Source organism: Pithys albifrons, chromosome 6, assembly GCF_047495875.1.
Source record: "Pithys albifrons albifrons isolate INPA30051 chromosome 6, PitAlb_v1, whole genome shotgun sequence".
In the NCBI taxonomy this organism is placed as follows: domain Eukaryota; kingdom Metazoa; phylum Chordata; class Aves; order Passeriformes; family Thamnophilidae; genus Pithys; species Pithys albifrons.
In genome coordinates this window covers 58,247,518-58,271,997 of record NC_092463.1, presented here as the reverse complement: position 1 = coordinate 58,271,997, position 24,480 = coordinate 58,247,518, and the positions used below count along the sequence as shown (strand labels likewise).

The 24,480-nt window shown below is 50.0% G+C and overlaps 1 protein-coding gene and 1 long non-coding RNA gene across 6 annotated transcripts; both read right to left on the bottom strand.

Annotated features, from left to right (window-relative positions):
- Window positions 1-4,105: 4,105 nt before the first annotated feature.
- On the bottom strand, window positions 4,106-18,252 carry PAX6 (paired box 6). Of its 5 annotated transcripts, none has more exons than XM_071559529.1 (11): window positions 18,202-18,252; window positions 15,397-15,527; window positions 14,490-14,531; window positions 14,181-14,396; window positions 13,453-13,618; window positions 8,935-9,093; window positions 7,986-8,068; window positions 7,596-7,746; window positions 7,358-7,473; window positions 5,179-5,329; window positions 4,197-4,352 (listed from the first exon to the last, which is right to left on the bottom strand). In XM_071559529.1, exons 1-11 carry the CDS (start codon window positions 18,209-18,211, stop codon window positions 4,267-4,269), a joined length of 1,311 nt encoding a protein of 436 aa, XP_071415630.1. In that variant the 5' UTR covers window positions 18,212-18,252; the 3' UTR covers window positions 4,197-4,266. The 5 variants fall into 5 exon arrangements, with proteins under 5 accessions (XP_071415632.1, XP_071415630.1, XP_071415631.1 ...); XM_071559530.1 differs by having other exon boundaries at window positions 7,358-7,455; XM_071559525.1 differs by lacking the exon at window positions 14,490-14,531.
- Window positions 18,253-18,641: 389 nt separating this feature from the next.
- Window positions 18,642-22,574, bottom strand: LOC139673728 (uncharacterized). The gene is made up of 3 exons (XR_011698188.1): window positions 22,487-22,574; window positions 22,141-22,283; window positions 18,642-18,698 (listed from the first exon to the last, which is right to left on the bottom strand). It is a non-coding gene; the product is annotated as an uncharacterized lncRNA (long non-coding RNA).
- Between the last annotated feature and the right edge of the window lie 1,906 nt (window positions 22,575-24,480).

Sequence of the window (24,480 nt, the reverse complement as noted above, 5' to 3'; positions counted from 1 at the left end):
ATTAAGCAGGCAGGTGTTTTGTCAGAGTTATTTTAAAGGAAGATCCTGCACCGTTCCCAGAGCAGAGGAGGCTTATCAACTGCACATGGCACAACTGCTGAAGCTGAAGACAGGAACAAATAGAAGTGAACTGAAAAAAAAAAATTAAAACAATGATACATTTTCAGTTTTCATAGTACTGTTTATACCATGGAAATACAAAACAAATTTAAACCTCAGCATAACTGTAAACTTGCACATATTACCCAGAGAAGATAATAGATATTAGTCAGTAAGACTAGAAAAATCAATTAAAAAAAAAAAGCCAGACATCTTTGGCCATGGAAAGTGAATGAAATAGAACTTCCAATGGCTGGGGGAGGTCATGTGTGTTGTCAGTCCCAGGTTGTTCTCTGCTACTGCAGCCTTGCCCTCGCAGACAAATCCCATGTTAGGCTGCCTAAAGTAAACCAGCCTACAGGAGCATTTTGCTCCCTTTGTAAATAAAGAGGGGAAATCCCCTTCCTGTGTTACAGCCTGGGTGAGAAAACAGTTCTTGCTGCCTTCTTGGAGCAGGGCACACGCTGGCTCGTGCTTACCTTTTAAAAACATTTAAATGTGGTATCTGCATGGTGCAAGGCAGCTCCAACACGTGTGTCATCGCATGCATGTCTGCTTCACCATCAGCATGTATGGCTCATCATCTGTCTGCTCTGAACAATAACTGTTAGGTTAGCAGCCTTTTCACTTGTAAATGTAAATATTGTATCTAGAACACAATATTTGAAACACAAAATACAGTGTTATTAAGACAGCACTCACACATCAATTCTTGTGTGACTATAATTTGTGAAATGCCTTAGGAGGGGCTTATAAATAAAGTATAAGGTGTTATTATGAAATACATTTTAACCAAATGCACAGAAATCTCTCATTCCCATTGAAATCAATAGCAAAACTCCCACTAATTTCAGTGGTTAAAAGAGGAGACCCTTGGAAATTGCTGTGTTACACTGAGCAACACATCACAGCAGATTTCAGTCTTCACAAGTCATACAGCTCTGGAAGAAAAAGGAGGATGAAAACGGATAGTAAAGGTTTCCAGAGCATGCTGAAGGTTTTCATTCCCCACGTGTGCTGCTGGTCGTGGTGCCTGGCGAGGCAGCACGTCCCCGCACAGCCACACACCACCACAACGGCGCTGAGGCTGCTTCGGGGCATCTCCTAACCCCCAGCACGCACTCGGGAGCTTGCACCGGTGCCCAGGAGTGAGACCCCTTCACGCTCGGCCCCGTGCCCCAGCCCACCCGGGGAAATGCTTCTTGGCAGGGCTGTGGACACAGTGTGCGAGGCAAGGCTGCCCGTGACCCGCAGAGCCCCCGGCGCGCTCGGCAGCGGCTCTTGGAGGCAACCAACGCTCTGGGGACCAAATGCCCCGGCTCTTCCCGATGTGCAGCCAGCCAGGGACTTTTCCCCGCCGACCTGCTTCCATAGGGCACGATAACAAGCCAGTGAGCCAGAAATGTCTCTTCTCCAGCGCGGCCAGCCAGCCTGTCACCGAAATGAGCTCCAGGTTCATCCGCGCACGCAGCGGCTTTACCGCATGGCCGCGGAGCTGTGCGGGGCTGCACCCCAGCACAGCCTGCCACGAGAAGAGCTCCAAGACGGGTGCACAGGGCTGGCGACAGCACGATGGAGGCCACCAGCGGCTGGACCGCGGGCGGTGGAGCTGCAAGGCCAGGAAAACCCACGAAGGGTGGGAAAGAGCTATGGGGAGCTGCCTCTGCCCGCACATCGGCACCTGCAGGAACAGCAAAGAGGGCACAAAAGCTGTCGGGGGAAGGAAGGGATGGGAAGATGTTTTCCATTCCTAGTTGAGCAGAAGTTGACATTTAGATGACAAACTACATTAGTAGGAATAAACACACTAAGTGGTCATATAAATGCTGGATTTGTACTTGTAATTAATTGCTCCCAGAATCCATTTAGCTATGTGAGAGGGGTCCTGCCTATTGTGGTGTTTAATGCGACCTATCCATATCTCATAAATATATAATGTGCAGATTTTATAAAAATATGCATTAATTTTTTTTAAGCTGTGTTATTTTAATATTTGTGAATGGATGACCTCCAGGTCATTAAAACTATTTCATGCTGGTATAACAAATATACTTACACCTGACCAGTATGAATTAAAAAGAAATCTACGTCTAATGTTTTTGTTCATTTTTGCTTGCTTGGGCTCTTCATTTTACTATCATCTCATGCTTTAAGCAAAACTGCTCTTTTGCCTAAAGGATGCAGAGTTTACGTGCATTTAATCTCGTCTGCAGCACTGCTACTACCTCAGCACCACAACTGCTACCCCAAGTTTACAGTGAAGTGTTATCTGCAGTGACAAATATGCCGAAAGGAAAACATATAACCAGCCTAGATGGTATCTTTCCTTTACAAAGGCTGCTTGTGATGCCTGTGCTTTGACTCAAAACTCCCTGCACATTGGCTTTTTAATCATGAGATCCCTTTTTCAGCACAGCATCCTGAGTAACAACTGCAGCACAATGAGCCAGCTTCATAGATATGGGAATGTTTAGATTTCCCTGCCAGTGACTAAAGGCCTTTAGCTTTCACTAGCCAGTCCCAGCTCGCATTGTTGTTGCCTGTTGATTTGTCTTCTCTCATTATTCCTTGACATGCAGCTCTCCACCCACGCCCACACTAACAACCCTCACACAAAGCGCATTGAGGTATTAACCAGGTTACAAGTTCAATGGAAAATTACACTAAGATTGTGCTGTGTGGCAATATAAAGGGATGGTATTCACTCTCCCAAAGAGCCTGTTAAAAACACAGCTGGGTTGGGTTTTTTCCCTTTTAAGCATCCTAACACAAACAATTTTTAGAAGTCAGGAATGTATATTTGCGTGTATATGTGTCTGTATGTACAATTACAACAGACACACACGGGCGTGCATCGTGTCTCTGCCACTGACTAGCACGATGCAAACTCCCTGGTGGAAATTCTGCTGGATTCTGGAGTCCATTTAGAGCATCCCCAGAAACCCAAGGTAAATAAACAACCTCCTCCTGCTCTCAGCTGCAATTAGATACGTGAACCTATCTTCTTTTTGTTAGCCCAAATTACAGACTAGTGGAAGGGCTGAAAGTGTATAAAAACATTTCTTAAGAATCCCTCCTTACTGAAAACTGAAAATAAACTCAAAATAAAACTTAATGAGATTAACCTAACACAGTAACAAAATTTGCAACACCACACTATAAGGTTAAAAAGAAAATAGTATAATAAAGGAAATACAAAGGCTTTGGCATGGTTTTTACAATCAACAATGGTTAATTTTGATATGTAGTTGTGAACAACTTCAAAACACTTAAGTTTAAAACTCTTGCAAGCACTTTTAATTGATTAGGAATGAATTCTAGATGCACAAAGATGATTGGACTGTGAACAGTAGTACAACTATATCTAAGAACAATTAACTCTTGCCGACCAAAAAGAAACGTATGATGCATGAAAATGTGTATAAAACATCTATAGAATATTCTTGTCAAATATAAATGAAATTAACTTTATTATAGAAATCATTCTGGGAGATTTCTAGGGAAGACAAATACTTACATTTCGACATAAAACAAATTGGATTATATCGAAGACACAATCTACCTTTTATCTATCAAACTCTTTTCTCCCTCGAAGCTCTCTCTTAACCCCTGTTTGCACATAGCTTCAGCCGTTAACAACCTTTGGAAATACCAACAGATATTTTTCTTACATAAATCTAGTGCGTATTGTTCCAGGTTTAATTATATGCAATGGAATGATACAAACTTGGAACATCAATCCATAATCTATGAACAGATTGGTAGAAGTATTCGATATATCTTAATAAAACTCTTAAATTCGTGGCAAAGCTTGTTGATCATGGCTTCTTTTTTTTTCCTTTTCTTTTTTTTTAAACAACTTCATGACCAACACAGATCAAACATCCATCCAGTCTACATTGTTCTTTTTTTTCATTATAACATACAAATGCCCATTTACAAATAATACACCAAAATGAATAAAAGTTTGGATACCAAAATGAAGATTTGTTCCAACTGATATAATGCCTTCAGTGTACAAAGGTCCATGTGAAAGTCTTTTCCATGTGTTACAGCATAGGGCACAGTTGCAGTACAGAAGTACTCTGAGAGCCATTCTTCCTTTATAAAATACTGCTGAACATCCAACTGTTGTCCATATAGTCATTTGCACAATTAACACATGTTTTACTGTAATCTTGGCCAGTATTGAGACATATCAGGTTCACTGCCAGGAACTTGAACTGGAACTGACACTCCAGGGGAAATGAGACCTGAAAATTCAGAGGGAAAATGGATATTTTAGTTTTTCTATACATAGCACAATTTTTGCTTTACAGTTTCACAGATTTGTGCTTATATTCCAGTACGCATTTACTCTCACCATCTACCAGCCTGCAGATTGAGGTGGTGGTGGTGGTGGGGTTATATTTTAAAAACCTATGCATGTCTCACTGATTTGTTGTTATAAATAAACTGTAATGCTTTGAAATAAAAGCCAGAGCCTCAGCTAATTTGTATCAGTTGAGAATTCAGCCCAAAAGACACTGAACAGTTCTATTCTCTTTTAACATATTTGGTTTGCTCCTGTTTACCCTGACACCCTTTTTTACCCCACTTTGCCTTTTTTATGCATAGAGTAATATTTCTCCAGGTTCCCTGCCTTTTCAATAGCTTCAAATCTTTAGCAATAAAGAGCATCTGACACAGATACAGTAAAAATACATCCTGTTCTGCAAACACTTCCACATACACTTAAACTCACTAATGTGGGTAGCTCTGCTAAAATCTAATGCTGAAATAAATGCTGCTTTAGAAATTAATTAAATGGGGAAAACTTTGCAGGATGGGGCTCACCAAAGAGCTTTCTAATGTCCTTCTATATGGATGCCGCCTCTGTTAAACAGCTGTCTTTCATCCAGCCCTCCAGCAGCAGTTTAAAAATCAGAAATTTTGCTCTAGCTTTCAAGATTATAGATTTTCATCTTCTGTCTGGCTCGGCAGCTACTCAACCCAACAGAGGCCTCCTCTCCCAGTCTCCCAGTGAATACATGCGAAGTCACGCTGGCAGGAAGGCTGGGGGAGCACGGGGTCACTCACCTGTGGAAGTGGTGCCAGAGGTGCCCATTGGCTGGCTGTTCATGTGTGTCTGCATGTGAGGAGGGGTGTACGTATCATAGCTCCGTCCATTCACCGATGGACTGGTGGGCAGCATGCAAGAGTAGGAGGAGGTCTGGCTGGGTACCGGGGGCTATGGGAGCAAAGGAGAAAACAGTGGTAAGTACCAGTGGAGGTAAACGTGACATTAAGCTGTCCTGGATAGATGTGCCAGCCCTCAGAAGCAATGTGCACCAGCAAAAATGAGCTCCAGTTTCAAAATTAGGGACCCCACTGTAAAGCCCTATTTAGAAGCTCAACCAAGCAGCCTCTTCATGAAGGTTTTCGGTCTAAAAATCGATGTAGACAGTCACTGACACTTTTTAAAACATGCTTGGTGAGCAGATCCCTACATCTAGATGCTAATAGAGATGTTACATACCTAAGCCCGAGTGCTGCCCTCATTTATACCCATGTAAAAGAGAGATGTCTCATACCATTTTCAGTCAGAGACTGGGCCAACATCTTACTTTACATTTGATGGTCTAACTAAAAATTGTTAAGGGTGTAACTAAAAATTACTCCACTGAGGCACACAGGCTGGTCCTGCATCTGCAAGCGTGGGGCACCTACACAGGGAAGATATGTGAGTTTGGGGTGACCAAGGCTCTGAAGAGGGATCCCCAAACCTCATTCATACATGTGCGTTGATCCCCTATCAGAGCCACAGTCACCCCAAACCTATGTGAGCAAGATCCCAGGAGAACAAACATCTCCATTTACGTAAACTTCAGCCCCTAAATCCCTATCTGCCAAGGAGGAGAGCAGCTGGGGACATGGGCTGAGGGATGTCACAGTGCCAAGAAGGGACCATGCAGGGGCTTCTCCTGCCCCAGGGTGCAGAGTAAGTGGGACCAGTGCAACCTTGACACCAGGACGCAGTGGGGAAGCAGGAAGCGGGATGAGTAATTCCTGCTCTGATCACACGAGACTCAACATGTCTGCACATATTTCCTCTGTCTGCACATCCCTGACACACACTGTCTCCAAAAATACTGACAGCCTCACTTACTGGGCACACACACTGTGCCTTGGGAGAGCTAGCAACACACCGTGCATCCACAGGGAGATGCCAATGGTTCAGCTGCCTGAACTACTGTGGCTACTGTGGCTACTGTGCCATGGTGACCACATAGGCAGGGTTCTCCAGAGAAGCTTACACATGCCATGTCCCTGCCCAGGTGCCCTGAGGTGAACCAAGGGCCTCCTGCTTTCCCAAGGGTCCCCTCTGTATCAGCCTTTTGATCTTTTGTCATCTGCTCTCAGCCCGCTGCCGGGAGCAGCACCACCGGCCTCCAACATCACAGAACAGTGACCTACCCAACATCATTTCTTTCCATAGACTCGCAAGACTCTAACTTTATTTGGTTAATTTTGGTTCAGCAATTAGTAACATAGTAATTGCCGCAGCGAAGGAGTCAGGCTCTCTAATCTGCTCGCCTGTCTCTAGCAATGGTCAATGATGTGTGCCTCAGACAAAGCTGTAAAACTCCCGTAATTGGCCAGCACCTTCCTAGGCCAACCCCACCATTAAAAAAGGAGGAATTTTGCATCTGAAAGGTCTATAGAAACAGACCCCAAAGGAATAGATTTCTTCCTAACCCAGCTGGTGATCAGCTAATGCTTTCAGGCATGAGGATTGACAGCTCTTGCAATTCTGGCTTAGCTGGCATAACCACTGATGCTAATCACATCCTTCCCTCTCTCAGGTGTTCCTAATGTGCCGCTGCCCCATTACCTACACCCAGAATGTTGGATCCCTCCAGCAGCTTATTCAGGCAGTAATTTCCACAATATGGCACCAGTGAATTCCATAGTTTAACCAGATTTTTTTTTCCAAAATGCATTTTTTCACCCCAGATTTGTTGCCTTGTAAATTTGAGGACTCTTCTCTTTTAAAATTCAGAAAAAAATACTTGTTGAGCACTAGATCTTTCAGTTCCCAAAAAGGGCATCTTTTCTGATGCCAAGGAAGCCTTTGGTGCTGGTTTCCCCACCACATGGTTTGGGTCCATAACCCCTCACCCTGCAGAGGAAAGGCCTGCACCCACACTCCCACATATCCCAGGGGGCCGCCGAGTCCTGAGGGAGCATCGAGCCCCAGTGGTGGCACCGGACTTACTTGCATAGGCAGGTTATTGGCCATGGTGAAGCTAGGCATGGGTGGCAGCGCGCTGTACGTGTTTGTGAGCGCCGTGTCCGTTCTGCCCAACATGGAACCTGATGTGAAAGAGGAAACTATAATAGAATAGACAGATAGATGAACACATTAGTTTAACCACAATTACAACTGGCAATACAGTCTCAAAGTCTTGTTTTCCCAAGAGGATGGATGAATGCGAGTGGGCTCTTGGCATTACCGGGGGTGGTTGGTTGTGGGATCGGCTGGTAAACACTTGTGCTGAAACTACTACTGATGGGAATGTGGCTGGGAGTGTTGCTGGCTTGTCTTCGCTGGTTCCTCAGCTTTTCTTCCCTTCTCCACTTGGCCCTTCTGTTGGAAAACCATACCTGGAAACACAGCATTTGAGAGATGTGAGTGACCTTACAAGGACTAGAGGAGTGAGGCCTCCCCCATGTAGCTCAAGGCCACAGCTTGCAGCGGGTGAAAGCAAAACCTGAAAGGGGGATATGAACAAATACCTGATCATAAATAGGGGCTGCCCTGTGCTTTGAGAAGCCAGGAATAACAAAATAAAAATAGTAATAGTAAAAATAATGATAGTTATAATTGCAGAGGAACTCAGTACCTGTATCCTTGCTTCAGGCAGGTCTATTTTAGCAGCTAGTCTCTCTCTTGCAAACACATCGGGATAGTGGGTCCTCTCAAATTCTGCAGAAGGAAATATTCTTGCATTAGTTGCAAAGAGTTAATGTGACTTACTGTAAAGTCAGAGTTGTTCCTGTGCTGCCTATGCTCTAAATGCTCTTAAAAAGCATCACTGTAAAAGCAAAGCTGCGCTTTCTGTCTGTTGTCTGTGTGTGTGTGTTTGTGTGCTGTGTGTGTGTGTGTTAGGAAGGAGGATGCCTTGCCTGCTCGGGAATATTGCTATGGGGATCGGCAGGCTTGGGTGCAATGCTGCATGTTTCAAGAAGCAGTGAGGGCTTCTGCCTCTGCTGAGGGGGTCCCCAAGGCAGCCCTGACCCTGTCACCAAGAAGCGAAATGGCACGTCGCTAAATAACAGCACAAAATAAGAACAAAGATCTGCAGCAGGTCAGAGGCGAGGTGCGCCCAGGCTGGCCAGGGAAAAGGGCACCTGCTCCCAGCCCCGGGCAGCTGCGGCACTGGGGATAGGGAGCGAGTGTGGGGGCAGGCATGGAGGACTGCTGCCAGCCCCAGCTGCCTACCCTCGCCTTCCCAGCTTACAGCAATGCAGCCTGGCCAGGGACGCAGCACAGTGGGCAGGAGGAGATTTATCTCCCCTGAGAGAAGCCCAGGGTGTAGCATCGATGTTTTGGTATGATCTGTGCCCTGAATACCTTCCCTTTGAGAAACCTTTTAACAGCTTTTTGGGGCATACCACAGCCATCAATGAATATTTGGGAGCTCAGGGAATAAACGAGCACAGAGGGAACCATGGACTTTAATATACGTATACATAAGGCACGTGAATGCCATGCTCGCATTCAGCTGTTAATGTAGTCGGGGCACACTTTGTTTTTCTATCCTGCTTCAGCCATAGGAAAATGTCACTCACCTTTCTCAAGGGCTTCTATTTGCTCTTGGGTAAAGGATGTCCTATTTCTCTGCAGCTTTCTTTTCAGCTGGAGTCTCATTTGGGCCTCGTCTGAATCTTCTCCATTAGAGCTGATGGAGTTAGTGTTCTCCCCTCCTCCCTCCTGTTGCGGACAGCCATCTGTGGAAACGAGAGTCGGAAAGTGAAATGCAGGTACTCTTGTTTTAGATCTCTATCAGAAAAATAACGCGATTGGAAACAAGTTCAGCCATGTTTGCTGACACCCTCCCTTAAAAATGTCTCGGGTATCAAAGCAACACCGCGCTAATGACATGGGTAACACGGAAACATTTCAGTTTCCAGCCTTATTGTAAACATCGGAGATAAAGAATTACGATCATCTGGTCTTAATTTCATTTTGTTTTCCCTCTGGAATAAAACCTGCATAAAAATACTTTCCCCTGAAAGTGATTCTTTCCAGGAATCGCTGCTGAAGTGCCATGGCAGTCTCCTCCGTCTGCTGCATTTATTTACCTACTGCTATATTTAAAATAGTGATGTTCAGTATTTCAGATTATCTATAATCAGTAATTCCTATCTAATCAATTAGATGTTGATAGGTTTGCAGAAAATGCTATTAAGAAACCAAACCAAGCTTGTAATCTTTTTAAAAAAATATTTATCCAGTTTTTATTTGAATTCTGCACAGTCAATTTCATTTTAAAGGTTGTGAATTTAGAAGTGCCTGCATTGTTCTGCAGTTTTATTCAACTATTGTATGAGTGTGCATTGCCTTGACACCTATTACTGAGCACAGCTGTAATTATATCATCACCAAGAACAGGCTATAATTGCTGAAAATGGAATTTTATATTTAGATAAAAGGACTGTCCATTCTTTGTAATGTATTGCACCAGAGAAAAGTAAGATTTCTTTTAAAATTTTAACATGTAATTTTAAAGGAAATAGTAACGAGTTCACTAACTAGCTAAATACGCTATTCTGCAGCTGAGCGTTTGGCATATCATTTAAGCGGTACATTTTTAATTAGGGCATTTCCACCACTTTTAATGTAATTTCTGTCATTAAACAGGGGAAAGTTTCATTGTGCTCGGCGCGAGGGCGAGGGCGGCTGCGGCCCAGGACGGACGGTGTTGGGGGGCTCTGCGGGCACCCCAAGCCGCCGGGGCCAGAGGGACGGAGGCTGGTGGCGAGGCAGAGAAGTCGTTGTCCCTAAATGAGCTCTCCCTCTCCTTTCAAAGCATATTTTTCGAGGGGTTTTGATGTGGCATAAAGAGGGAACTGGGGTGGGGGACGCATGGGCTACTTATGCTAATTCCCTTGAAAAGTTACGCCAAAAATAAATAGCGACACTCCCGCGACATCCTTTAAATATTGTGGGAAATCAACTTTAAAGTAATATCATTTATAATCGGCGAACAATGGCCCCGGCCTTCAAAGCTCGGGCAGAATTGTGACAGGATCTGGTGGGACCCTTTCAACCACTTTGAAATGTTTTAAAACCCGAACTTTCTCCTCCATTTAAACACAGGGATTCAGCGGCCGTGGTCACCATATGGGCGGCCGCAGCCCCATTGAGACGGCCGGCGGCGGGTGAATAGCGGGGGTGCAGGGGGGGCCGCCTTTCAGGGCACACAAAGCCCCGGGCCCGGGGACGGCCGCCGCGGCGGGGCAGCGCCCTGCCAAGCGCGGGTGGCAGCGCCGGGGGCCGCGCCCGCCCGCGGCGGGGGCCGACGCTCACCTCCGCCACCGCCCTCATCCATCACTGTCCGCTCCGGCCGGGCCCGCACCGGCCGGGGGCCGGGGGGGCGGGCAGGGGGAGCCGCCCAGGGGCGGCGGGGATGGCCACCGGCCCCCCGCGCCGTCGGGGCTCGGCCAAGCGCCCAGTTCCCGCCGGGGAGCGGAGGGACCCGTGGGGCCACTCCCGCGGGGCAGCCCAAACTCGGCGCCTGGCTTGCTCTCCAACCCTTTATCTTTAAACTTCTGAGGCCTTTTAAAAAAAAAAAATTGCCACTCTTCATCTCCCCCAAACCTTTCAGCCAGCTAAAAGTTTCACCTAAACTCGCTTATGGTCATTTCAAACGCCAGCCCGGACAATTAAGATATCTTCCTTTTAGACACACACACCCCCTTATTTTTTTTTAAAGCCCCTAAAAGGAGCGATCTCAATAGGGCTGTTCCACCTTCCAGACCTAATCCGTAAGCAAGCAAGTGAATGTCCGTCCCTATTATCCTATAGCCAGACCATCTGACGCTGGGTATAGGATTTGTTTCCTGGAAAAAAAAAAAAAAAAAAAAAAAAGACGCTGGGAAATAAAATCATTCCTTAGTTTCTTAGTGTCTTAATCAGTGAGGCGGAAAACAAGCAAAAAAAGATAGCAAACCAATTGCGGCACCTCTCAGCTATAGAGCCGGGATCAAAACATTGTAGCATCTGTTGAAAGAGAAAGTGTCTAAATCCTATAGAAGGCTTTAGTCTTATAAGAGAGGGAGGGGAGAAAAAAAGATAAGAAACAGTGTCTCGGTGATCCCTAAAACCACTAAATCACTGGAGAATTTCTCCCGGATAGAGATGTCTCTTTTTGTTCTGTCAGCCCTCATGTATCCATTATTTTATTCACTGCTGCATGGCGTTTATCAGATTGAGACCATATTTGTACCCCTCTGAGACCTAACCTCGCCTTATGCTTTTTGAGTAATGGACTCTTAAAATCCAGTAACATACCCCTGCAAGGGAAAAACATTAGAGGGAGCATGAATATTCCAGTGGAAATCCATTTTATTAATTTTAATTTTGCCATGCGGATGTTTTAAGTGCCTGCCTGACTTCCCCTCGCCTCTTCTGCCCACGCACACACGCACCCCCGGCCCGAGCCAGCCCTGCCCCGCACCGCTTTATTTCGGCTGCCATTTAGGAGGGGGCTCCCGAGGTCCTCCCGCCGCGCACGCTCCTGCCCGACGCCCGCGCACCCCTGCGGAATTTGCGCTCATCCCCACGCCCCGGGAAGGGGCCACAACTGGCTCCCAAAGCGCCATCGACTCCCGCACTGCCACTGCCTCCGGCACAGGCGGCTCCGCCGCAGCGCTGGTGCGGCCAAGGACCGCCGGCCCCAGGTGTGCCCGCACCGCACCCGCGCACGGGGCTGGGCCTCGGATCACCGTTCTGCGGCCGGGAGGGTAGGCGAGGGGCGCCCTAGATTTTTCCGTTTAACTCCTTTTCTAAGAAAAAACAACATAACTCAAAACAAACACCGGCGGGAAGGGAGGACGCCCGGACGTCGGGAGCCGCATGGGCGGAAGGTGCGGTGCCCTCCGCCACGCACCGTTTGACTTTCGGGTGCGGGGCAGCGAGGGAAGGGCGCCCAGCCCCGGGATGGCCCAGAGGCCTCGGGCCGGGGCAGGGCGCCGCAGGTAGGGGCGAGCCGGCGGGGGGGTGGCGGTAGGAGCCGTCCCGATTCCTGGGGTGGACATCGGGCAAAACAAAATGTGAAAAAAAGCCAAAACCACCACCAAACAACAAAAAACCACCAAAGTGGGGGTGGGTGAAAGCGAGGACTCCGCTCTATCTTTCTAGTGTCCTTCATAGACTGTTTTCTTCTCTTAAAACTGACATGTCTAATTGGCAAGCGGTGCCATATCGTGTCCAGAGGTCTCCTGTGGAACATTTCTACAGCTGTCTCCTTCAACTAGACGCTTATTCATGTCGCCTTAATGAGAAACAAAACGATCTCTAATGAGCAATTACATAGCGACAGAATTGTTCCCATAACAAATTCTTGCGTGTGACAGAAACATCCTTTGTACCAGATATTCCGCACACTGTTACCGATTTTTTTCTCCTTGCGGGGTGAAAACAAAAAGCAGGTTGTTGTATATAGACACCTCTTCTAAAGGAATGACCAGAGCCAGGGAGAGCTGAGCCTCAACAGAGCCCGCATTCAAAAAGAAGCCATTAACCATCTTAAGTATGTAACGTAACATCCCATTATCCTTCATATTATCCCCTTGTCATTCCTACAACAAATACCTATTAATCTTCAGGATAAACAGTTTCCTATATTTACAAAGTTGTTTCGGGTCCATTGAGGGGGAATTATAATCAGCCCTACGGAGATAGTTACCGATCGCTCCGGCTTTGGAGAGAGACCCCGGAGCAGGAAGCTGGCCCAGGCGGGGAGCAGGAGCCCTAATTACCGGACTGAGGTGAAGGCTCAGCCCCAGACCCCGTCTGGCTGCCGGCACAGCAGCTCGGCGGATGCAGCGTTGGCAGAGGATGCTCCTGAGCTCCTCTGCTCACCGCCGTGCCGGGGCCGGGACCGGATCTGGACGCCCCTCGGGCCGCCAACCCCCTCACCCTCCTGCCGCAGCCACCTAAGGAGGCGGCGGGAGGGACCCCCGCCGTCCTCAGTGCTGTGGCCGGGAAGGGGGCATGAAGAACCCGCGTCGAGGCCGCCTCCCGCGGACGAGACCGAACCGAGCCGACCAGGGCCGGTGAGCGGCCACCGGGCTGTCCCTTACCTTGTGCGGGCTGCCCGGGTACCGAGGTGCCGGGATACCAGCCGGGTCGGGTGCCCCAGGTCCCCGTCTGCCCGTTCAGCATCCTTAGCTTGTCGTACATCCCGTCGGCACCCATCTGTTGCTTTTCGCTAGCCAGGTTGCGTAGGACTCTGTTTATCGACGACACCTGGAAGGCAAAGAATAGGAAAGGCAATGGTAGTGCTGTAGCGCGCTCCCCAGCAGCCACCCGCGCAACTCCCGCGTCCCTCCGCGCCCCCTCCGCACAGCGGGCGGCTCGACCTGGGCACAAGTCAGGGCTTCCCCGAGCGCCGGCTGCGCGCTGCGGCCGCCCCTCACCGCCGTGTCCCAGCCGCCCGGACTCGCTCACTGCTAGTGGCGGTGGTGGTGCAAACAAACAAACAAACCACGGGGGTGGGGGAGGAAAAAAAGCAGGGAAAAAAAAAAGCCCCAAACCCAACCCTGCAAAACCAGAGTGATGGCTTCGACTGATGCTCACAGTCCTGAGGCACCAGGCGCAGGGGTGACCCGCATATTGTTTTTTTATTTTTTTTTCCCTCCTTAAAGGCATTTGTCAGATTCTGTATGAAAAAATGCGTCTGACCCTGCCACATGCAAATGATGTGAACCTGCTATCCTCTCCTCTGATACCAAAACAAAGGAAGCAGAGGCTCGCTACGGCTACTCAGCATTGTACACAGCACACGGGAAGGGTTTTTTCATGAACTTACACTGGGTATATTATCGTTGGTACAGACCCCCTCTGATAGTAATCTGTCTCGAATCTCCCACGCAAAGATGGAGGGGCACTCTCGTTTATACTGCGCTATTTTGCTTACAACTTCTGGAGTCGCTACTCTCGGTTTACTACCTCCGATTGCCCTGGGTCTGATGGAGCCAGTTTCGTAATACCTGCCCAAAATTTTACTCACACATCCATTCGACACCTGGATAGGGAAGTGGACAGAAAATCACATTATTAATAATTTCAAGACAAAAATAAAATTGTTTAAGTATGCATTAAACAATGACAAGCTTACGTTTTGATTGTCCAGCACTTGGACTTTTGCATCTGCATGGGTCTATAACACAAAAATATACCTTAAATGGTATGAGAACTTACTTAGAGAGTCTTTTTTTCTTTAAAAAAATACATTCTTGGCCCTACCCTCTACAAAAGTGATACTTTAAAAACATTTGGAAGAAAAAAATCATCTGGTCAAAACGTAATTCTTTTAGTATCAATGTTAAAATACTCCTTAAATGCGAACAATAGTTAAGCCAGACTAGTCTCCATCCTCCTCACTGCTCTTAGCCTAAGTACTTGCGGGGGACAGGGTGAGTGAGGCGTTTTCAAGACCTACATTTACAAAGTACCCCAGAGCTCCGCCAGATTGCGTGAGTGTGTGTAAGGACAGATCCCGGGCTAAAACAGCGTGGCTTTGAGGGGATTCTTTTCTCTCCCTATTTTTTCTCTGCTTTTTTTTTTTCTGTTTTGCTTTTTGGAAGAAAAAAAAAAGGTAAAAATAAAAAAGCAGTAAGCCACGCTAAATGCATACAGATATCACAAAATCATAAGCAAATGGGGGTGGGGAAAGAAGGGAAGGAGTGGAAACTGGAATTATGCCGAGCCGTATAATTCAGTTTATTACAGCAAACTAACTGTAACGACAGTGCAGGTTATCACCGGATGGAAATAAAGGGGAACGAAAAATTAAAATTTAAATATTTTAAAAGGCATATATATATATATATACGCGTAGAAAGGTCTATTTGCAGCAACAATCAAGCAGATGGATCGTTTTATTAGGCTGGAAGGCGGGTGGTGGTGGTGTGTGGGTGGGTGTGGGGGGGTCGTATTAGCGCCCGGGCGCCCGGCGGTGACACAGCGGCGCTGGAGCGGAGCGGACGGAGCGGTGGGAGGACGGGGGGCGCCGCCGCCTTCACCTGCAGGATCCGGGAGATGTCGCAGGGCCGGGCGCCGCTGTGAGCGAGTTCCACGATCTTCTGCCGCGTGGAGTCGGGCAGCGGCCTCCCGTTGACGAACACCCCGCCGAGCTGGTTCACGCCGCTGTGACCTACGGGAAGCACAGCGCCCACCATAGCACCCTCCGCTCCCGCCCGACCTGCGCAGACCCCGCCGGGCGACCGAGCGCTCCGCGCAGCACCGTCGCTCCGGTCCCTCCGTCCGACCACGGGCGACCGCTCCCGACCCGGCTCCGACCCCGGCCCCGTCCTCACCCACTGCTCCCCAGGAGGCACCACGGCTCAGAAAATGCGTTTTCGCCGCACTCCCCGTCTGCGAAACCCGCGGCAGCGGCAAACCCCCAAATCCAACCCAAAAGACCAGAATATTCCCGGCTGGATCGCCTTGGGTGGCTCCTTTGCTTTGCCTTTTTTCTTTTTCTTTTCCTCCCCACCAAGAAAAAAAATAAAAACCCCAAAGCCCAAGTCCAGGCGAGCCTGCCTGCATCCGCACAGCCGCAGCTCGCTTCGCCAAAAGCAAAGCGAGAGGCTGCCTCGCCAGTGCCCAACCTGAAGCTCCAGGCTTTGGAGGGTCTCCCTGGAGAAGCTCTGCTCTACGCGCTCTCCGCTCTCCTCTCTTTGGAGCCTCCTGATAAATTGACTCCAAGAGCCCAGGCTTCTTAGCAATAAATAAGCTCCAAATATAGAAGAGGGGGAAAATATGATGAGCCTCTCTGACATTTGTCTTTAAAATAAAACTAGCTGCACGTCAAGTTTGAGCTTAATTTCTGGAAATAGGCGGAAGTCGCCCCGGATCATGCATGGAAGGCTAATTGAAAAGATCAGTTGGAGCACTTGTGGCAGGCGTGTCACTTTATGACAGTACTCTGCTTTTGAAAATTGCATCGTCACGACAAATAGTAGCATGATAAAACGACCCTTTCTGTCCGCATTTGGATATCACTCAGACTAGATTGAACTCTACTCGCTCTCCCTCCGAGGGAGGCTGTGGTTTGCGGTAGCCGGGGGCTCTGCGCGGACACACCGAGGGGGCGCGCTCCCCGCGCAATGGATTCGAAGTGACATCGGGGCTGGGGAATTTGCCGCCCCGGCCCAGCAGCACGGCCGGCGCTGCGACCTGCGCTTCCCACCGCGGGGAGAGGAGCCCCGCATCCCTCCCCGCCTGTGCCCCAGGGGCCTCGGGGCTGCGCCCCGGCGGGCGGGCCTGCTCGGGGCGGCGGTGGGCGGCCGGGGACGCAGTCCTACGGCTGCTGCCCCCGTTCCCAGCAAGAGTCCCCCCCGTCCCCGTAAATGCGTGCGGGGAGCCCATTTCAGGGGGGGATCCTCGCCGACATAAAAAATGGCAGCGGGGAAAGCAAAATCAAAGTTTCACTTAAAAGGTTAAGCCTTAATCATTATATAATTTCCCTGGAGAGCGGTGTAGATCTCGCCCAGTGGCAATGATTATGCGCCTTGTATTCTATTGCTAGTCATCTAATAGGAAAACATATGGTGTCAATTTGGATGCTCTGCACCATATACACCCAGGAGTTATTAACACAAAGCCTGAAGAGCCCGCCGCGACCTTTAAACAAAATAAAGGCTTCACCCGAATGATATCTTTTCTGCGTTTTGCAGTGGCGATCCCAAATGGCCGAGTGAAGGCATCCGCTATTACCATAAACCCTCGGCACGCCACGGCCAAGGGCAGCCGCCACTGTCCTTTCGAGGCGCAGGTAATACCCTCCCCGGGTTTGCAGAGGCTCAATTTTTACTCGGGATAAATGAAAATTCATCGCATGGATACACACGTACCGGCCCCGAAATTAAAAAAGAAGGAAAACAACACCACAAACAAGCATCAGAACAAACAAAATGAAAAAAAAAATCAACACCCACTACTCACACCCTTTCAAAAAAAACCCCAAAATACCCCAAGCGCTCCACCCAAGGATAACTGAGAAATTCCCCAAACCTCTGTTTTTCCTAATGCTCCTCACACGGAGGGACAACTTATTAACCATTTTGGCGGTGGGATGGATAAAGGTGTCCCGGAGCCGCGCATCCCCACCCAGGCTCCAGAGAAGCTCCAGAGTGGGGGCCGACCGCCCTGCGCAAAGGCCGCGCAACTCGGCCTGCACTCCTCGCCGCAGCTACACGCGCAGAGAAGAAGCGCTCCCGCGGAGCCCACCCCGCGAAAGATGCACGTCCCGAGGACATGGGGCCTACTCCAGACTGTCTGGGACCTCTCTCCGGGACGCAAGGAGAGGCCACTTCTCGCCGCCCACAGAGCCCGACTCCGTCCTGCCTTGTGCCAGCGCTTCCCCCTGTAAGAAGCGCGCAGGCCTCTCGGCGAGGTCTTAACAACGTCAACGACAACAACAGTAAAAAGTCCCTCCAGAAAATTAATAATCCACAAAGACATCATAGTCGGGAAACAAACTCGGAAAGTGCTGAGGACCTAACACGGAGTGGCTTTTTCCTGCCCAGCTTCCGCTGCAGAGCAGGTAGGGACACAGACAGGTCCTGGGCCACGAACCGAGCCAGCCCCAGTGGCGCAGGATCTGTGACAGCGCTCTCAGCACGCTCCCCGCCGCCCACAGCGGTACCCGCGCTCCGACGGGGCGGGCGGCGCTCCCGGCCGCGCAAGGGCCCTCGCTCCCAGCGGAGCTGCCTCCCTCCCCCGCCTGAAGCGAGCCCTCCACCCCGGTCTGCCGGCCCGCTACTGCATGCCCGCGGCCTCCCCTCCTGCCCTCCGCGGCCGCGAAGGGGCGCGGAGTCACTTACTGTTCTGCATGTTGGGCTGATAGAGCAGTATCCCACGGGGGTCGCCTATAGCAGTCTATCAGTGATAAAATAGGCATTAATCAGGCGAGGTAGTGCGCACACTTAAGCTGCAGAGAGGCTAATATCTCACAGACTGATTTTGTTATCCTTAGGCATTTCCCCCCTGTTTAGTTTAGGATTGGAAAGGTTTTAATATCTCAAGGCAAAAATGTACATATGTATCCCTAACATGCTGGGGGGTGGGGGGATGGGGGGGGTTGGGGGGGTGGAATTAAGAAAAGCAGCCCGCCAAGTGGTTTCTCGTTTTAATTGCATGCAGGTGGCGTATTGCCTCGTCGTTAGTGCCCTTCGCTGAGGTGGTGTATTAAGTGGAGCGACAACAATCACAAAGAGGGTCCGAAGTCATGTTTTTAAACTTGCCTGAAAGCAGGGTGGACTGTCCTCTCATACAATTTAGGGACTCGCACATCTGCGTGTCACTAGTTAAAGTCTTCCCTCTAGGACAAAGCAGAAGAAGTACATTAAAAAGTGTGGAGAGACGCCGGGAAGGTGTGCGGGACGCAGGCCGGGGGGAGCGCAGCGGAGCGGGAGGGGGGGGAGGCGGCGCTGCGCGGGGGCTGCGCGGGCACCGGTGGAGTGGGCGGGGAGGTGTTGGGGGGAACCCTCCGCCGGCTGTCCTGCCTGTTGGGAGCGGGGCTCCATTTTTACCTCCGGGTATTTCCTCGAGTTATTTATTTTTCCCTTTCCCGCGCCACTGGCAACTTTTTCTCCCCAAACTCCCCGTCTTGTGATTAACTTCTTTTTTGGTCTTTAGATCTTCCCCTTTTTCACTGTACTGTGACACACGCTGTCTACCTCGCCTCACTGCTTTAAAAAGTAAGAACAGGAGGGGGTGAGAACTGTTAAACAAAGCCTACAGAAAGCGAACAATGGCCTCCATTCTGCTCCTCTACCCAAACCCCGAGTGCAGAAACCCAGGCTCCTTAACCGGCCGCGCAGCTTCCCAACTCAACGGACCAACAACCCTCCAACTTACAAAGAGCAGAGAAACAAGCCCCTTCTCCCTTCATTAGTGCCTGCCTTGACCCAGCGCCTGGACAGTCCCCAGCGCCTCCCCCCCAACAGCCCCCCCGCTCCCTCCCTCCCTCGCTCGCTCGCTCCCTCCTTCCCTCCCTCCTTCCTTCCACTGCTCCCTCTCTCCTCCTCTCGCCACCTTCTTTCCCTCCCTCCTTCCTTCTCCCCCTCTCCTCGCTACCCATCTCCCTCCCCCAGCCACCCCCTGGCCCACTTATTTATTTATTTATGCGTCCCCGTGTATTTATTTGAAATCGTCGCCGGTGAAAATGGAAAAGTAATTTCTCGTTATAAATATCTGGCGGTAATTGTGTTACTGGTGCGAGTTGTTAGGGGTTGTAAAAAGATACAACAGCTCAGTAGGGTGCTCAATTGGGGAGGGACAATTACAATAAAGAGCCCATTCAAAGGGTTGCTAAAAAAAAGGAGGTAAAATAATGAAATAGTCGCAGCCTTCATTTTCTCTCCCTTTTTTTCGCCTAAAAATACTCATTCTCTTTCTTTTGCGCCTATAATGAATATTAATTTTACTCTTCCTGCATATGATGGAGAATTCAAAGAGGCACGTTACCCCATTCAGGACTGGCCATGGTATAATTTATTAAGTAGCTTTTAGTAATCTTAAATCCATAAAAATAAACATCAAACAAGTACTTTCTCGCAGCATGAAGACTTTAACTGGTAAATATTTACTACTCTTTGGAGAGCTACCTGATTAGCAGCAGAGCAAGCTACACTGTACTTCAATGGAGACGTCGTGATATCTCCTTCAGCTGAACTGAACGTGAAGTCATCCCTTTAATACACCAAACACGTCTGCATAGACACACACCGAATGGGAAATCCACTTCTCCAGACACAATTTCCTCCTATATTTCATGCACAAATCATAAACGTGGGGCCTACGGGGTTAAAGAAGCCTTCCAGAAAGGCGCGAGGAAACTTCCATCTCTCAGCTTTACCCGTACGGACCTCAGAAATGACACCGAGTGGGTTTAAAAGAAAGGGGGGGAGGAGGGTAAAGGAAAAAGAAAAGGAGAGGGAAAAGAAAAAAGAAGACTACGAAACAAAACAAACCCAAGCACAGCCGAAAGCAGTTTATAATAGAGGGCGAGTGTAGCCAAGATCTTCAGCAAGGTAAGGGAGGCGTGGAGCAAGGAGCTGCGTGTCTGCTCAGCAACTCGCCACTGCCTCCAGCAACCGGCCCGGCGGCCCCGGCCAGGCCCGGTGGCCCCGCAACACGAGCGCGCAATCGCCTTCTGCTGCCGTGACCCGCACTCGCTGCTGCCCCGTAGGAGCCCGCGGACCTACACTGGGCCCGTGGGACGCGGCCGGCACCCTCCGAGAACTGGGATCCAATTTGCCATGTCCTAATAAACCGGGCATAATTTATACTCAGTTTTTAATCTCGAAATCTTCATATAATCTCATGGTGGAGAGCATTTTTTCCCTCTCTCCCGGTGAAACCGCAATTAGACGTTAAGCACAAAGTTTCACGTTTACAAGGCAAATGAGAAAAAGATTAAAACGAATCGGTTTGCGATGAGGCATTGTGGAAGGTCAGCAGCTATGAACATTTATTGTCAAGGGCCACTTTTATTATTTAATGTCCCTAAAATGGAGAAGATGCAGTCACTTCTCTTCTCTAGCATGTTATTATCGTTTTCCAAAACAGCCTTTATCAGGTACATTGCATCATTCGAGAGAGTTTGTTTTTAAACTTCCCAGAAATGATTCCTGCTCTGTGCGCCCATGTTACCCCTCCGTGCAAAGCGTTACAAGGTTAAATTCAAACCTAGACATTTTTTGTAATTGCACTTGTGAGGAAAAAAGGAAATCAAGTTTATTGCTGCGTTTCTCTGGAGCAAATTTTTTTTCTTTGCATGGCGAAGTGTTTGCAACTTCTCAAAAAATTAAAAAAAAAAATCTTTGCTGTAATGGGGGATCGCAGAGGTGGATCAAAGGGGGTCTTGTAGAAATAAGATACATTAGGATTTTTTAAATTAAAAAAAAAAAAGAAGAAGCATATCGATTTTAAACGTGAGTAAAAAATATTCCCCAAAGCTGAAGCACGGCGAGCCCCGGTGCCGAGCAGGGACGGGGCGGTGCGGGGCGGCCCGCGAGGCCCTCCGTGCACGGTGCGGGCTGCTCCGCGCCCCCGGCGCTTCTCCCGCGTCGGAGCTGGGAAAGTTGCCGGCACTAGGGACAAGTTGGGAAGATCCCCGGGTGGTTGATTAAAGCTGACAGCCCTTCAGCTCCGCTCAGCTCCCCGCCTGTACCGCGCCTGGGAGCTGACTTGGCCTAGGATGTGGGTTATTTTTATTTTTTTTCCCCCACGCAACTCTCCTGGCCGCTCGTTCTGTATTTTTCCCCACCATCAGGGGTGAGCCTTCCCTAACTGAGACCGCAGAACACAAAGCAGAAGTCGGGAACGGGGCCGCCCCCGGGGCAAGGAGGCGCCGCTTCCCTCCCTCTCTCCCTCCCACGCGGCGTGGCGTGGGGCCGGAGCCCAGCTCGGGTCCCGCCGCCCCTACGAGCTGGGCACCGGCAGCATCGGCACCACAGACACCGGCGCTTGTGCTCTCCCTGACCAGCAAACGCTGCATGGGAATTACTGCTGCTGGTGTTGGCATTGGTTTCCGAGTCAGATGCTTTAGCTTTTCCAGAGGACACGGGCTCATGTGAAAGGCAGAAAGTTTGTGAGCTCCTGGGCTGGAAAGTTCCCTGGGAAGCTCTCCGGAATGCAAATGGGAAAATGAGAGAGAGAGAGAGAGAGAGGGAGAGGGGAGGGGTGAGAGAGAGAGCCCTGCCTAAATATTAAAATGCGAGGAGAGAGAAGTTGGGAGAATAAATGAGCAGACTCACCTTTATGAGGCATCCTGTCTTGTTGTCAAAGCTCCTGTCAATAGTTTAAGAGCGCACTGATTTAAAATGATGGTGCTTTAAAAAATGTTGCCAGCAAAATAGTTTTTCTCCACTGAAGCTGCTGGTTGTGTGATCTTGAATTCCTGGGAAGGAGACAGAGATTGACAATAAAATGGGCTGTCAGTGACTGGAGAGCGAGAGATAAAAGAGTGTGTGAGTGAAGTGGGGAGAGAGAGGCAGAGCACACCTATGCTGATTGGTGATGGTTCAAGTGTATTAATGTGTGTGTGCCTTGGTCTCTGCCTCGCCTCCACTGCTCTTCACTGGCCCATTAGTGAAGCCTGACCTCTGTCATCATCTTCCAGCAAAACACTTCCTCCCAGCGCCCGGACCCGAGCGGGAAATGCGACGAAGCCGGGGCCGGCGGTTCAAACCCACTAATCACTCGGCACCGAGCAAACGCCGCCCGCTCCCACCCGAATATCGCCGTATGCAAAGCGCCGCCAGCGCCTCCCCGCCGCCCATTGGCCGCCGCCGCCCGCCCCGGCCCAATTGGCCCAGGCGTTTGAATATGAATGCGCAGGGCCCGGCGCCGCCGCCGCCGCCGCCCGGAGCCCGCGCCCGCCCCGGTCCCGGCCCCGCGCCCGCTCCCGCACCGCTCCGCCGGCCCCGCACCGCGCACCGCCGCGTCCTCAGGTCCGGCTGGGGGAGGGGGTGGCGGTGGTGATGGCGGAGGAGGGGGAGCGAGGAGGGGACAGGGGGAGGTCAATTTGCATTTAAACAGTTCGCTCCGGTCCGACAATGGAGATAAGGGGAAAATAACATTCAAATGGTAAAGACATAAATATTTGGGAGACAGGCGCTTTGTCGGCAGTGAATCGCCTCGGAGCTCCCCGAGGCCGCAGCTCCCTCCCCTTTCCCCGCTGCCGGCGCTGGGAGAGGCTCTGCCCGGCCGGGAAAGAGCAGAGCAAATACACCATTTACTTTGTGTATTGAGAGCCCTTGTGAAAGGCCCTGAAGAGTCCTTTACCAAACACTCACCAACTTCTCCCACGTGCCATTTGTTGACTAAGGGCTGCCGGGCTCATTTTTTTGTTTTCTTTCTTTTTTTTTTCTTTTTTTTTTTTAAAGATCCCACGGAGGAACTGAAAGAGGGCAGAGCCTGGCGCTGGGCAGTGCTGCCGCTTTGTGCCCGTCCGAAGAGGCTCCCCCCACCTCCCCTCTCCTTTTGCAAAGGGACCCCCTTCACTGACTGCCAGAAACTCAAGGGGGAAAGTAAGTAAATGACTTTGCTGCTCTGACCACACACCACAAGTACATTTGTTGAATGCCGGACTATTAAGACACACCTCAGTAAACTCTAAAGCAACCCCTCAGCGCATGCATTTAAGGTTACACTGGGAGCACCAGTCCGAGCTCAGGGTGTCCCAATCGGTTATGGCGAGTGGGCCGGGGGGAGGGGAAGGGTGGTCTGCTCCAGGAAAAGCAATTAAAAAAAAAGGCTTGGAGGAAAGAAAGAGAAGAAGAAGAGACAGGAAAAAGAATTCCAAGAGCCACCGCGGAAAGTGGAGAGTATGAACGCGCAAAGCATAAAATGAAGTCGTAGCCGCATACACTTGACTTCTCTTGACATGTGAAAAGTGCTAAAAGTCAAAGCTCATCAATAAAGTATCTTGAAATTGAATAAGAGCCCTGACAACCATTGCATTCTTAAATAAAGTACAATGAGGAGACAAACGACTCTGCCAAGGAGTTTGCATGTGAGTGAAAGGGCGCCTCAATGGGAGCGGGATAATGGGCTGCCCGGCCGTCATGCACTGTCATCCTCGGTCCCGCCGAGAAGCTGCCACAGCTCCCTAATAGCACAAAATGGGCTCTTAAGAGACTGCTGCCTGCCCCTCCGGCCCTCGCTTCCCTACCCTTCCCCCGACGCCGGGGTGCCGCGATGACCACCCCGCTCCGCGCCCTGTGGAGAAGCCCGGGAGGCAGGGACTGAGGCAGACAACCTCCCCCCGGCCCTCCCTCCAACCCGGGAACGGCCCGAGCAAAGCCTTTCCTCGGAGGATGCGGGGAAGCGAGAGCGGCCTCTCTCCTGCCCGGAACCCGGCCGACCCCACCTGCAGCGGCGAGGGTCTCTGCTGCGTTGGTCAGGCCTCAAGCAACCTGCTCGTCTTGTTTTGGTTTGAGTTTTGTCCTGAGTCATGCGTATTTATAGCAATGAAGCCGACTATCGCGATGGACACACGGGAGCACTTGGGAGTGATGGGATCTCCCCTGAAGGTAAAGTCAGCCCGACCCTGAGGCTGCGGGGTACCCCAAGCGGGGCTCTGACAAAACTAG